General features: G+C 49.8%; 1 protein-coding gene across 6 annotated transcripts in view; it reads right to left on the reverse strand.

Annotated features, from left to right (window-relative positions):
* Nucleotides 1-14,516, reverse strand: part of MYO19 (myosin XIX) — a 42,678-nt gene that overhangs the window by 9,813 nt on the left and 18,349 nt on the right. For 5 of the 6 annotated variants that reach the window (XR_009400531.1, XM_059381014.1, XM_059381013.1 and 2 more), the window contains 12 exons: nt 8,961-9,093; nt 8,200-8,269; nt 7,563-7,665; nt 6,815-6,911; nt 6,600-6,676; nt 4,764-4,854; nt 4,162-4,333; nt 2,461-2,534; nt 1,648-1,769; nt 1,377-1,490; nt 944-1,120; nt 490-642 (listed from right to left, as the gene is read on the reverse strand). Coding sequence is in view for 5 of the 6 variants with exons in the window: in XM_059381014.1 (XP_059236997.1) it covers nt 490-642; nt 944-1,120; nt 1,377-1,490; nt 1,648-1,769; nt 2,461-2,534; nt 4,162-4,333; nt 4,764-4,854; nt 6,600-6,676; nt 6,815-6,911; nt 7,563-7,665; nt 8,200-8,269; nt 8,961-9,093 (1,383 nt within the window). In the remaining variant the exon portion in view is untranslated. Of the gene's footprint in view, nt 1-489; nt 643-943; nt 1,121-1,376; nt 1,491-1,647; nt 1,770-2,460; nt 2,535-4,161; nt 4,334-4,763; nt 4,855-6,599; nt 6,677-6,814; nt 6,912-7,562; nt 7,666-8,199; nt 8,270-8,960; nt 9,094-14,516 lie in introns of those variants that run through there. The other variant, XM_059381017.1, reaches the window with a different exon arrangement.

Genomic DNA, 14,516 nt, shown 5'->3' on the forward strand with positions numbered 1-14,516 from the left:
ATCAACTAGGGCAAGGGGTATGGAGGGTGGGAGTTTGGGGGCAATAGCAGGGGCAGGGGAACAGGCGTCCCAGGAAGGGGGAGCAGAATGTGCAAGGGCTGAGAGGGGGCAGAAAGCAAAAGGTGCTGGGGTACATGGCCAGTCTACCAGCCAAGGACAGCTGGACTAGGACGCTGGAGAACTGGGAAGGAATGGGGCACAGAGGTTCAAGGAACTATTGCTTGTCCACGATCACCCTATCAGCAGTGGGTAAGAGGCCCTCACTCACACACCCACAAGATCCTAGGCTTTCAATCATGTCAATTATATGTCTCTTTGTCAGTTTCCCATCTCGATCTTCCCTGTGAGGCTACCAACTCCATATGGATGGGATCATGTTTCTGTGACTCATCAGTGGTCCCTAGCACACAGTACCCACCCTGGGAGATGCCTGGTAAATATATGAGATTGATGAGTGAACCAGGCACATATTAGCACCCCCAGACCCACCTTGAACTTGGACACTACAGTCAACACAGGGGCTCTGCTCTGGCCAGAGGGCTCCTCCTGGGCCTTTTCTTCAGGGTCAGTAGGAAAAAGCACCTTGAGTAAGGGGTCCTGGGATTGCTGTAGGAGTCTGGTCAGCTCAGGGGGGACAGGGTCCTATTGGAAAAGGATAAGGGCAGCAGGTAAGGGCAGGTGGCATGCACCCATCTGGTGCGCCAGTCCTGCTCACAGGGCCCCAGAAGATGGCTTCACCGGAGCCCCACTGTGACAGGAGTCATTTCTGGGCAGCTCATCCCTGATTATCAGGGACCTCATGCAGGTAGGCCTAAGAAGTGACTTTGGATTCTGGGAGGATGTTCAGGAGAGAGAGTGCATGACTGGAAACTTCCATGTATGTGCAGCAGTAACTCAACACCTCATTTCATGCAGGCCTCCCCAAGCCATGGCCTGGCCTCACCTTGTTCTTCTCCACCAGGCCTGCGGTGTGGTACTGCACGGGCCCCGCGTAATGCAGCACAACGAAGCTGGGCTCCCGGCTGAGCTTGTTGTGGCCCAGGCTGGGGCTGCCCGCCAGTGCACTCTCGATGCGGGTCTGGAGCTGGGCTGCACTACTTGGCCGATTTAGGCGGCATTCCTGCATGGAAAACGATGGGTGGTCAGCCACAAACACGAGACAGGCTCACCACAACCCTCACAGTCCCCATGCCCTGTGCCTCCCCCGCCAACTGCAGAGCTGTCACAGAGGCATCACAGTGACACTGAGAGGGAAGGAACATAGGGATTAGCAAACCCATTTGGCAGAGGGGAAGACAGAGGCACAGGGGCACAGTATAGTCTCCAAGGCCCCAGAAAGGCCCCACTCTGGTGCTCAGCACACTAGCTGACCCCACCTCGTTTATGAGGGAACAGATGCTGATGGGACTCCCCTCGATGAGATCCAAGCAGGTCTGGTTGTCCTGGTAGTTGACAAATGACCACTCCAGGCCCTCAATTGCATATTCCTCCTAGGGAATAAAAGATGGCAGGAGAAGGCAAACGTGATCTGAGGCCAAGATGGCTCATCCATGGCTGGTCTCAATACCACAGCATATTCCAGAATGGCATCAAAGAAGGAGCGAAAGGCTCCTGGTAAGCCCCCGGAAGAAGCTCTCCACCCCTCACCTGTTGCGCCCTCAGGTAGTGAGCCACAAAGTGCTGCTGCAGCTTCTCGTTGGCGTAGTTGATGCACAACTGTTCCAGGCTGTTGTTGGGAAAGGACTCAAATCCGTACACATCCAGCAGGCCTGAGAGGATGGTGGAGAGCCTATGGGGTTGCTGCCCAGGCAGAAGGAGTATTGGGGGGACTGTGGGAGCCTGGGACAAATGTGCATGCTTGGCAGCCTGGAGATGGAGTTGAATGAGCATGACACCCGGCGGTGGGCACAGAAGACACCCCACCTTGGGGTGGGGCCCATCTCTACTTCATGGCCCCTCAGAATTCAGAGCAGGAATAAAGGCTGAATGAGGATTGAGGGGCGGCCTAGAGAACATTTTCTGTGTCCAATCCAATTTGGAGGGCCTTAATCTCACCAGCCCAGCTGGTATCTAAAATGCCACTGTCCCTTGAGCAAACTTCCCATATTTGAGCTTGACTTCCTCCTCTCCCTGACTTTTCCACCCCAGTTCCAACCATGTTGGCATGTCCCTCAAATCCCTCTAATCTAGCTATCTTGCCTCTCCCCCAACTGCTTTCCTGAGGCTGGACCAGGGTCTCAGGGGAGGAGGGGCCCTCACAGACAAGACACCATCCGAGTCTGCCTGGAGAGCTACCGACGGGTCAGATGTGGGCACCGAGAACATGAGCCATCTTGCCCAGACATTGGTGGCTGAGGACAAGATGGTGCAGAGAAGGGAAAAGAGCTGCCCGGAGTCACACAGTGGACACTATGGTTCTTTTTTTGAAGGAGTGCTCCCAAAAAGGTGAGCCCCTGCTACCTATGAAAGTGGTCCAGGAGGCAGGGTCTGCACAGATGCTGCTATTGATCACGGACACCAGCCAGTCAAACAGCCTGTTGGGATGGGGATGGAGGGAGAGAGGACTCCGGTGAGAGGTCAGGTAAGCCTGAGGGACAGCAGCACTGCTCCTCCAGCCAGGGTGCCATGCTCCGAAGGGCCTGTATCCCAAACCTGGCAACCCCATAGTCGTGCCTGTCCCCTGACAAGACAGAAATCTGTTTTGTCCTGCCAGCACGCTGAACAAAGGACGAGACCCTGGGGCTAGATGGGGAGTGCATCTCCCATCAGTCACTTGGCCAGACACTCAGCTGGTGTCTTGATTAGAAGGGAAGGAACTGATGAGCAGGCCTGCATTAGGCTTGTAAAGAACCAAGTTCATTAGACTCCCCTGCAAAACCAGACCTGTAGTGCCTAGAACTTGAGACCCTGCCACATGCCCCCACTTGATCCCGCAGTGGCCCCAAGTGGCATCCTGTACTCTGGACCATTCCCCCCTACCCCCAAGAAGACAAGGCAGTCACTGTCCTGGGGACACGTTCAGCACTATGTACGGTACTATTAAGGGGCCTCTTACAGTTTTTCTTAAAGTGACTGCTCTGCAACTTACTGCAATCAGGCTCTGGTTTCTGTTTTTGCCACAGGGGATTCAAGTACCCATCTGAGGTACTAGACACAAATGACCAATTGATACAGTAACCCTGTATGAAATGTTCTATTTCATACAGGCTCACTCTGTCTGTGGCCAAAGTCATATTTATCTTATCTGCTCATTTTGCCGTGACTTGACACAAAGGCTTTAAAAGTCTTTGGCTTGAAATCAGCTTTGGGGCAGTGGGAATGAAGTCTCTTGCTGAATGGGGGTAGGCCTGAGCCTAAATGCCACGGGCCATTTTCATTTCAGTGGATCTTATTCCCCCAGTAATGCCTCTTGGGAAGTTCACAAAAGCGGGGGGACCCTCTCTCCCCAGGGCCTTAGTTCCCATAAGCACATGCATATACTCGGTCCCATAGTTTTGGAGGATTCTGGGCCCTTGATACCTTTACTTGGTACCCTGAAGGTTCTCAAAAGCCATGGTGAGAAATCAACCTTACCCACATGGCCAGAGGGTGGAGATGCCCAAATAACCGACCAGGGAAAGGCCAGGACCCCACCTTCACCATGTTCTGGGCTCGCACTTGCGGCACACTATGCTGTGCAAGATAGTGGGCTACACTCTGCCTCCATCTATCATTATCCCCAGGTAACATAAAGACACGAAGTATGAGGGCACATGGAGACAGAGGAGCCAATTCACCCAGAAGTCTAAGCCTGGAACTGTGACGGCCCCAGATTGCCCTCCAGGCCTGCTCCGCAGGCAGAGTCAGGCAGGCTTTCCTCACCCATGGCCAAGGGCAAGGTAGGCTCCTATGCTTTCACAACGAGCTGAATTTCACCCAGACTGTGGCAACTTCCCCAGGCAGAGGACTCTGGAATTAAGGTCAAAGGCCTTGCTCAGGGAAAACCCAGAAGCCACTCCCTGCAGTCCCAAGGATCTGGGAAGGGTCTGGGAAGCATGGAGAAGAATGTGCCTGATTTATCTAGAAGCCTTCACCAGGGACCTAGGCATACTGCCTGAGGGTGCTTGGTCCAGCTCTAGATAGGCGGAGAATGTGGAATGAGGGCAGGGCCTGATTGCTCACCGTGCATAGACTAGTTTGGCCACACAGTCTCTGCGGGTGTCGCACTCTGCTCGGGAACAGGGTTTCCGGAATACCTGCTGCTGCCTGCCTGCCCTGATGGTTCTGATCTGCAGCGTCTCCAGCAGCGGGTCTTCTGGAAGCTGCAGCAGCAAGGCTGATGTCCTGAGAGAGCCTGAGAGGGACACATCACACTCCATCCAAACAGCCCTTCTCACAAGACCACGTGGAAGTCATCACAGTGGAACCATGACCCACCCAACGGGACAGAATAAACCTAGGTTCAGGTGAGTGGGACTTGCCTAAGGCAGAGACATGACTTAAACCCAGGATTCTCGGTCTCAGTCCACACTGACTCATGTGGGACAAATCACTTTATAAACCCTCTTTTTTTCTCTCATCTGAAAGATAGGGACGATGCTGTCTTCCCAGAGATGGGGCAAGGACCAACATCCACAGTTTCATCAAGAGCATCACCTTCCGAATTCCCTCCTCAGGCCTCCCCACCCAGTCCCGCCCACACTAGCCCGTTTCCAGACAGGGTGGGCCCTGCTCCCTGGCGCTACAACCACAGCCCGAGCCCCAGGCCCCCACCCTGTCCTCACACTTGGCATCGCCTGTCAGGTGGCAGGGCTGGGCTTCGTCCTCAGAGTGGGCAAAGCGGATGTTGCCGAGGTGCAGCAGTCCGGCCAGGACCTGAGCGGGCAAGAGAGGACATGGTGTGAGCTCTTTCTCCAGCGCTGGAGCCTCGCCCAGGAAGGGCCCGTCTCCTGCTGAATAGTACCAGGGTAAGAAGAGAACCTCCTAACTGATGCCCCCTGAGAAGGGACCCCACCGGCACAATTCTGTAAGAGTTACAGGCATCACCTTGTTTAGTCCTGTCAACTACCAGTGAGGAATGTGCTGTGATAATGCCCATGACAGAGGTGACAGAGGGAGAAGTTCATACAGGGGTCCTGGCTGGCTCAGAGGAGTGTGTGACTCTCAATCTTGGGATCGTGTGTTCAAGTCCCACATTGGGTGTAGAGATTACTTAAAAAATAAAATAAAATCTTCAAATCACAAGCCTACAGGCCACAGACTTAGTAAAAGACGAAAGTAGGATGAGAATCCAGGCAGTCTGACTTCAGATGCCTCCCAGGGCAGCCAGTAGAGCTCCTAAGTCACCCACTGCCTGTCCCTGTGCCTCCCCTTCTCTAGGGGCAGGCTGTGACAATACCACTGTTACCTGGGTGCCAGGCTCACTGCTGTGTGGCCAGTGGGGGTTTGGTCCTGGCTCCCTCTGGCCTTTTCTCAGCATTGTGGGGCTTCTGACAGCTCAGCCTGGGGTGGAATCTGGGACTGTGTAGTGGGCTCTCTGTCCCAGTCCACACTCTACAGTGGACTGTGCACTCACTGATCCACACGGATGAGTCCCCAGGGGCTACAGAGAAGAGACTCAAGTCCAGCAACTTGAAAGCTCTCAGACCCTTATTGGGGGAGTAGGACCTCCCCTACCGTCCCTGTCTGGTTCCAAGCAGGGGGGTCTCTACATGCTACTAGAGTTGAGGCCACAGCCTACCTTCGGAGAAGACTGCCATGCCCAGTGGGCAGAGGGTCAGGATACTGCAAGGCCAACACTGTTATCCAGAACCCAACTGTTGTCCACTTGCCCTGGTTGTCCCCATGTGCTTTCCCTCTGGCCAAACTCTAGCCCTACAGTGCATATACAGGCCATGACCCCCTCCTGCCTGAGCGGCCCCCATCCAGAGGCAGAGGTCATTTCCCAGTGCACCACCATCTCCCCCGCACAGACTTCGCTGTGGCTGCTGCCAACCCACCCTATATATCCCCGCTGGTGCTCTGGGAGGGTGAGAAGGGAGGCCACTTGTGGGCCCAGCTCACCTGGGTCAACACTCTGAGAGGAGGGAAAAGTGGGAAGTCGGAATACCTACATCTGATACAAACCGTCAGTGATGTCTGACCTAGGGCTAGGGAGGTCACTTTACTTCTCTAGTCTTTTCAAGCATAAAAATGGGAATAATCTCCATATGTGTAGGACTACTGAAAAAAACAAGTGGACTAAGAGGTATGAACATGATTTTAAAAGTCTGTTAAAGTCTGAATACTTTAGACGAAGCTGTGATAGCGTTAGTTCTCTATTCTATATTCTGATCACTGCAGTAGTAACTGACCTAGGCACCTCACCCTCCCCCCGCTGAGCCCCCAACCACTGTGTTAGGTTTTAACCACCGCATCTGTGCAGTCAATCATTGTCCCCTATGCCCTATCCATCCTGACACCCCATCTAGGCTCAGTAGCACAGAGGGTAACTGACTCCTTAGAGGTTGCACAGTGGGGCTTCAAGCCCTAGATCTTCAGAGTTCAGAGAAGGGACCCATGAAAGGGGCTACCCATCCACCACCTCTGCCAAACAGAAGAGATGTGCCTTTTCTTCTAACCTGAAAGATGTTGTTCTGAGCAGGGGTGTCGATGCCCAAATGAAGCATGGCCTCTCTGGTCACCTCGAAACAATCCTCTGAAAAGGAATCCAAGTCACAGCCCAGGGTCAGGACCAGAGGTCAGCAGGGGCATCAAGGGGTGAAGGCAGGCCCTGTGCAGAGGGTGAGTGGGTACTGATGGGCCAGTCCAGGGTGCTGGACAAGGCTCCCCCTACCTTCCAAGGTCCTCTCTGGGTTGGGCAGCCAAAAGAAGGCTGCTCCCTCGGGGAGGTGCCACTGGAGCCTCTCGTCCATGCTGGCTCCTTTACAGATCTGTGGGGAGGAGTGGGCAGGTGGTGGAGGTGAGGGTGTGAGGAAGCCAGGCCTGCATAAGCCCGGGGTTGCCTCGAGAGGAAAAATGCTTTGGTATCACAAGGCTGAGAGGTGAGAGAGCCAAGGCATAGAGCCCAGGACAGGCCCAGGGACAAAAGTCGCAGCAATAGTTCTGAATGTCTCCAACCCGATGCAAAAACAGCCTGCTGAGGAGGCCTGTGGTCTGATGAAGAAAACACGACTCCTGTCTGGGGAGCCCAGGTCCATATGAGCAGGAGACATCCTATCCAGGCTCTGGGGTACCCCAAGCCTGATGGGAGACACATCAGACGTAGCTCTAGGGAAGTTCTCACTCTGCTGGAGACAGGTGCCATTCTAAGAGTCCTTGGTCTGATGAGGGAGACTCAGTCCCAGTGTCAAGGACCTTTTGGTCTGATAGAGAAAGCAAATGCATCTCCAGGTCAAAACCATTCTGGGAGCCAAGGTCCAGCGTGGGGCAGAAGAGTCACGGAAAGTCTGCAGGAATAAGTGGCGGCATCACTGAAAGCGGTGTGTCAGGCCTGGGGCCTGGTGGGCAGAGAAGAGGGCTTGGAAGCTCAGATCCATCTCTACCCTACATCTGGGCAGCTGTGGGCCCAGCTGGACACAAACCTGGTAGAAGATGTGGAAGTTCCTCTCACTGGACGCCTGACAGGCCACTCGTGTTTTCTCCAGGAGGTATGTCTGGACTGCAGCTCCGGTCATCTGCTGGGCCCTGGGCACAACCAGGTAGGCATTTATTAAGGACTTAATGTCTGCCAGAATGCAACATAGCCACTCTCCCCAAAGCTCTTCCACCTAGTCAAAGTGGGTCTTGAGCACTAGGGACCACCTGGCAGGTCCATGGGTGGTCTAGAACATTCCCCTGTGACCAGCTCAGGTGGACAGGGCCAAGGCCTCTATATACCATTTTGTCCCAAGTCAAGGCAGGAACAGAAACCCCTGCTTCAAGCTCAGGGGTGCAATCCAGAGAGGTGGTGGTTTAACTGGAAGCCCCTGAACCAGGGTAGAAGCCAGGAGGAATTCATAGGCCATGATAAGCACACTGCCTCAGTGTCTTTTAGAGGCTGGAGTAGCTAGAATTCTCCAGGTTCAAAGATCACCCTCAGGTTCATTTATTCCACAAACATTACATGCCAGGAGGGGCAGGGTTCTGCCCAGAGGAGCAGCCCAAGCTGGAAGCAGCCCTAGCCACTTTCAGACTCCCCATCCCCGTCCTCCCCTTAGCCAGAGTGGCAGCAGCCATTACCTGTTTAGCTGGAGCTGGATGAACTTCCCAAAGCGACTGCTGTTGTTATTCCTCAGGGTGCAGGCATTCCCTACAGATCACACCTAGGTTCATACCACTCCCCCAGTGTGACCGGGTTCTTATGGGCCGGGATAAGGGCACGTCCCTATCCTCAAGTCACCCAAAAGCCCCTTTATGGGTTTCCATGTCACAGGGGACAGGACTAGGGAATGGGCACTTGGGCTTCAGCAAACGTGTTTCAGGAGGGTTAGAGCTTCTTGGCAACGAACTGGAATGAGCAAGCCTAGCTGGTCAGGGACTGTATTCTTTGAAGGGAAAGGACCAAAACCAACAAGCTGTCACTACTGAGTTAGACAACATCTAGGTACAACAGACTTATATCCGCTCTGCCTCGGGACAGCTGTGGGCCCAGCCAGACGCACCTAGGCTCGAGTCACAACATGGACACTCACTGAAGAGCATTCTTAGACAAGTCCCCTTCTCTGAACCCTCAGGAAACCATATGTAAGAACAGGATTTGAACAAGGTGAGCCACAAGGTCCTCTCTGGCACTCTGTTACATCTGCCTAGGCCAGAGGAGGGGGTGATTCTAACGGAAGGAGCCCAAGGGCACCCTGGGAGGTTGCGGGTCCAAGGCAGTGAGTGATACTCTCATCCTCCAACTCCCACAGATGGACTGAAAGCACTACTCCTCTCCTTGGGAAGTGGCAAATCCCAGGGGAAACAGAATCAAGGTACTATGCAGAGGACACCAAGCTCACCAAAAGCTTCCATGACAGGGTTGGAGTTCAAGATTCGCTGTTCAATCCTCTCTGCAATCTTGTGGCTCTCTTGGGATGTGGGTGAGGCAGCCACCACAGCGTAGAACTTCATCAGGCAGCGGGACGTCCATGTCTGTGGCAGAAACCACCCTGTGGGAGCCATGTCCACATTCCCTCCTACTGTACCTCATGATATGGGGCCCACCAGAGCCCTCTTCTCCAGGCACAATGCTGACCAAATGAGGGAATGCTGAATTCAACTGTGTCCTTGGGCAAGGCAATTCCCCCATCTGTGAAGTGGGGGGTTTTTCACTTCTGCTGCTCCTAGTTCCAGAGGACACCTTTAAGAAATGAAGGAAGCTGGGAGAAGCGACAACCCACCTTGACCTGGGCAGGCTACTCAGTGTCTCTGAGGGCTCACAGCTAAAACTGACCACATCCCCAATGCTCTTTACTCCTTTGTATCAATCCCAATATTCACATGGTTTCATATTCCTTTGGCCTAAAGAACTTTAATATTCCTTGTAGTATAGGCCTACTGGCAATGAATTCCTTCAACTTTTGTCTGAACGTCTTTATTTCATTTCCATTTTTTTTTTAAAGATTTTATTTATTTATTTATTGCGGGGCTCGATCCCAGGACCCTGTGACCATGACCTGAGCCGAAAGCAGAGGCTTTAACCCACTGAGCCACCCAGGTGCCCCTCATTTCCATTTTTTAAAAATTAAAAAAAATTTTTTTTAAAGTAATCTTAAAGTAAAATTTTAAAGTAAAATATTTTAAAGCAAAGCTCAGTGTGGGGCTTGAACTCACAACTCTGAGATCAAGAGTTGTATGCTCCACTGACTAGCCAGCCAGGCATCCCTTGTTTTACATTTTTTAAGGTATTTTGGTATTTTTCCTCGTAACAGAATTCTAGGTTGACAGATATTTTTTTCTTAAAAACAAACAAACAAACAAAAAATGAAACAAACCTCAACCCCAACTTTCTTATTTATTAAGTAATCTCTATATGCCCAATGTGGGGCTCAAACTCATAACCCTGAGATCAAGAGTTACATGTTCTACTAACTGAGCCAGCCAGGTGCCCCAACAGATACTTTCTTTCAGCACTTTTTTCTTTCTGCACTTTAAAGATGTTGCTACTACCTTTGGGCCTGCAGGTTTTTTTGCTTATTTGTTTGTTTTTGTTTTAAAGATTGGCTGACTTATTTTTTGAGCGAGAGTGAGAGAGAGCATGAGCAGGATGGGCAGAGGGAAGGACATAGAATCTGAAGCAGATTCTTTGCTGAGTGTGGAGCAGGGCTTGATCCCACCACGCAGGGCTTGATCCCACCACCCTGACATCATGACCTGTACTGGAACCAAGAGTCAGATGCTCCACTGACTGTGCCACCCAGGCATCCCTGGGCTTGCAGGTTTTGAAAGATGCCCATTGTCACTCTTATTTTTGTTCCTCTTTCCATAATATTTCTTTTTTGCTGGTTCCCCTAAAAGTTTGCTCCTTATGTTTGGTTTCCAGCAATTTGTTTTCTTTGTATTCATCTGCTTTTGCTTTCTGAACTTCTTGGATCTGTGCTTTTCATCTTTTGTTCATTGTGTAAGGTACAGCCTCTGATCCATGTGTTCTCTTTCTCCTGGTGCACCAAGAACAACTATGGTAGCCTGTGGGCTACCGTACCACAGCTCTCAGATGTGCTTCTCTCTGTTTCTCAATTTGAATTATTTCTATTGATTTACTCTCAAATTTACGGATGTATTCATCTGCAAGTCTGGTCTGTTGATAAGCATGAAACAATTATTCATTATACTTTTATTTTTTATCGTTTTCATTTAACTCTTTATAGTTTCCATATCTCTGTTAAAGAATCTTTTCTGGAGCCTGACAAGCTTATGAGAAAAGTTGTGGACATTCAGGGTCCCACAGGTTTCAAAAGCTACCTACAGTGAGGCTCCCTGGTTGACAATCCTATCTATAAACATGAAGATTCTAATCAGTTGCTTAATGAAGCATTTAAAGCCTTATTCTTAAATATGAACAGAAACTTAAATATGAACAGTGATCATCAACTATTTGATAAACCTCTTTTATACAAATGACAAATATCACAACAAATGAAGGAAAAGGAACTAGAAGGAAACAAAGTCAATGCAAGGAGCAGAAGACAAAATCATGAAGTATCCTCAAAAATAAGATACTGAGGGGTACCTGGGTGGCTCAGAGGGTTAAGCCTTTGCCTTCGGCTCAGGTCATGATCTCAGGATCGAACCCTGCATCGGGCTCTCTGCTCAGCATGGAGCCTGTTTCCCAGGCCCCCCTCTGCCTGCCTCTCTGCCTACCTGCGATCTCTCTCTCTGTGTCAAAAAAAAAAAAAAAAAAAAAATACTTGGGGCGCTTGAGTGGCTCAGTGGGTTAAGCCTCTGCCTTTGGCTCAGGTCATGGTCTCAGGGTCATGGGATCGAGCCCCGCATCCAGTTCTCTGCTCGGCAGGGAGCCTGCTTCCCCTCTCTCTCTCTGCCTGCCTCTCTGCCTACTTGTAATCTCTGTCAAATAAATAAATAAAATCTTAAAAAAAAAAATACTGATATGTGAAATAAGACCAGGATGGTGGGGCAGTAGGGAATAATATTGAGAGAATAAGAGAGAACTCTCAGAATTAACATTTTTTTTAACAAAAATCAAAAAAATTGGAAGGTAGAGAATATCTCCCAGAAGGTAAAACAAAATATTAAGAGACAGAAGAACAAGTAAGAAAAATAAGAATATTAGATAATTAATCAAACTTCTTTCTAACAGGAGATCCCAAAAGAGAGAACAGAAGGGAGGAAATTATTAAATTGTTAGCTGTAATACAAATTTCCCCCAACAAAAGAACAGGTTAAAAAAATCCACACAAAATATCCAGCATAGCAAATGAAACAAAACAAAACAAAACAACCATACCAAGACATAGCACTGTGAGTTTTACTACCTATGAATAAAAATTAAGACTGTAAAAGCTTTTGGAAAAACAAAAACAAAAACACAAACAAACCAAAACACTAATCACCATTATGGATTGGGACTCTCAGTCACAACACTCAAAGAACAGAGAAGGAAAAAACCTTATAAATTTGGAAAGAAAATGGTCTCCAACCTGGAATTATAAAATCCAGCCAACATATAAAATTTGAGGCAAAATAAACATTTTCAGAGGTGCAACAACTCAAAAATCTGCCCACATGTACCTTTTCCAAGAAGCTACTAAAGAACATGTTCCATAAAAACAAGGCCGTTAAGAAACTGAAGCCGCAGGCTCCAGCAACAGGTTTTCTGGGGGCAGGGGTTTGTCATAGGACAAAGGGCAATTGGGGGATCCCGGAGTGAGGCAGAGAAGCTCCCAAGTAGTAACTGTGTGGCAATACCCACTGACAGCCACCAGTCTAGGTGGGAGCCAGAGATCTGGGAGCTCTGGGAAGAACATCACCAAGAAAAAAAAAGGATCTGATGTTCTGGCCAGTGGACAGGTGTTATGCAGCTTTGGTGATAGGTTTAGTAGTAACTTAATAATAGGTATACAAAAACTAAACAAGTGAAAAAAACAGGGCGATTATGAAGTAGAGGGCAAGTAAAATTATATAAGAAAGGACAGCTTATTATACTGCTTTGCTATGAGCAATATATACATGGCTGTAATACTGCATATTAACTAGAAATTGTGACATTTATGTATCTGGGGGCAGAGAAATAGGGCTAAATCTTTATCATACCTGAAAAATGAACGATAAGGTAAAAAAACTGAAAACTTAATAAAAGGATGTTGTTTAGAAATATGGATGCGGGGTGCCTGGGTGGCTCAGTGAGTTAACCCTCTGCCTTCGGCTCAGGTCATGATCTCAGGGTCCTGGGATGGAGCCACGCATCGGGCTCTCTGCTCAGTGGGGAGCCCACTTCCCCCTCTCTCTCTGCCTGCCTCTCTGCCTACTTGTGATCTCTCTCTGTGTCAAATAAATAAATAAAATCTTAAAAAAAAAAAAATACTGACGCAAATGCCCAAATAAAATGCTAGAAGATGTGAAAGTTGTTGCCTCTGGAAGAGAGCGACAGTCTTTGTAGATATGGGTAGGGCTGCTGTTTTTTTGTTTGTTTGTTTTTTGTTTCTTAATTTATTTATTTGACAGAGAGAGAGATCACAAGTAGGCAGAGCAACAGGCAGAGAGAGGGGGAAAGCAGGCTCCCTGTTGAGCAGAGAGCCTGATTCAGGGCTTGATCCCAGGACCCTGAGATCATGACCCTGAGCTGAAGGCAGAGGCTTAACCCACTGAGCCACCCAGGTGCCCCTACTGTTTTTCTTTGTAAGCCTTGCGGTATTGCTTTTGAACTATGTAGTTATGCTACTACTTATTAAAAATGAACTTAAAGGGACGCCTGGGTGGCTCAGTGGATTAAGCCGCTGCCTTCGGCTCAGGTCATGATCTCAGTGTCCTGGGATCGAGCCCCGCATCGGGCCCTCTGCTCAGCAAGGAGCCTGCTTCCCCCTCTGTCTCTGCCTGCCTCTCTGCCTACTTGTGATTTCTCTCTGTGTCAAATAAAATAAGTAAAATCTTAAAAAAAAAAAAAAAGAGCTTAAAAAATATATATATAGACCCAGCAAAAGACCATAGCGACTGCTCAATAAAGTTGCTGACCTCCGGTGGCATGGGTTTCAGGCCAGGTCCGCCTCTGCTCCCCAGAGCAATTCTGGAGGACGATGCGCTTCCTCTAGGAGCCTGGTATGAGCCACTGCACTGGCCACTTTGAAAGAGCTCTTGAAGATCTTCTCTGCACCCAAGTCCAAGCTGTCATCCCTGCAGCTTACTATTTTCACCTGTTTCCTTGTCTTTCCCAGTGGACTAAGAGCCTCCCTGGAAGCCGTATGTTGCATTTTTCATCTTTGTTCCTTCCCCTGCCATTCTTTTTTTTTTTTTTTTTTTTAAAGATTTTATTTATTTATTTGTCAGAGGGAGGGAGAGAGAGCGAGTACAGGTGGACAGAATGGCAGGCAGAGGCAGAGGGAGAAGCAGGCTCCCTGCCGAGCAAGGAGCCCCATGTGGGACTCAATCCCAGGACGCTGGGATCATGACCTGAGCCGAAGGCAGCTGCTTAACCAACTGAGCCACCCAGGTGTCCCGTCCCCTGCCATTCTTTAGTGGCTAGCCCACAGCCTAGAAGCTGGCAGGTGCTCAGTGCTCAGCAATTCTCTCACATGTTAAGTATAGGCAGAGGCAGTTTATGGTCTAAAAAAATCCCTTGTGATGGTAAAAGCGTTGTGGAAAGGGTGGGGTGGCTGGGTGAGCCTTGGCAAGAAGGTGATGAGGTCTGGCCTGGTGGCCTCCTCTGACCAGCTGTGCAACTCCTGAACCAGCCCGGTGTAGCATTCTGTCTCACCTGTTGTGGTTTGGGAACCTGGAGCCACAAGACTGCATCAAATGATTCTGTCCTTCCGTACAGCTGGCATAATGCACAGTCCTTGCCATCATGGCCAACCCATGTAGTGGGTGGACTACTCCGTTAAACCTTTTCCCACCAGTAACCC

This window comes from Mustela nigripes, chromosome 16 (assembly GCF_022355385.1).
Source record: "Mustela nigripes isolate SB6536 chromosome 16, MUSNIG.SB6536, whole genome shotgun sequence".
NCBI lineage: Eukaryota > Metazoa > Chordata > Mammalia > Carnivora > Mustelidae > Mustela > Mustela nigripes.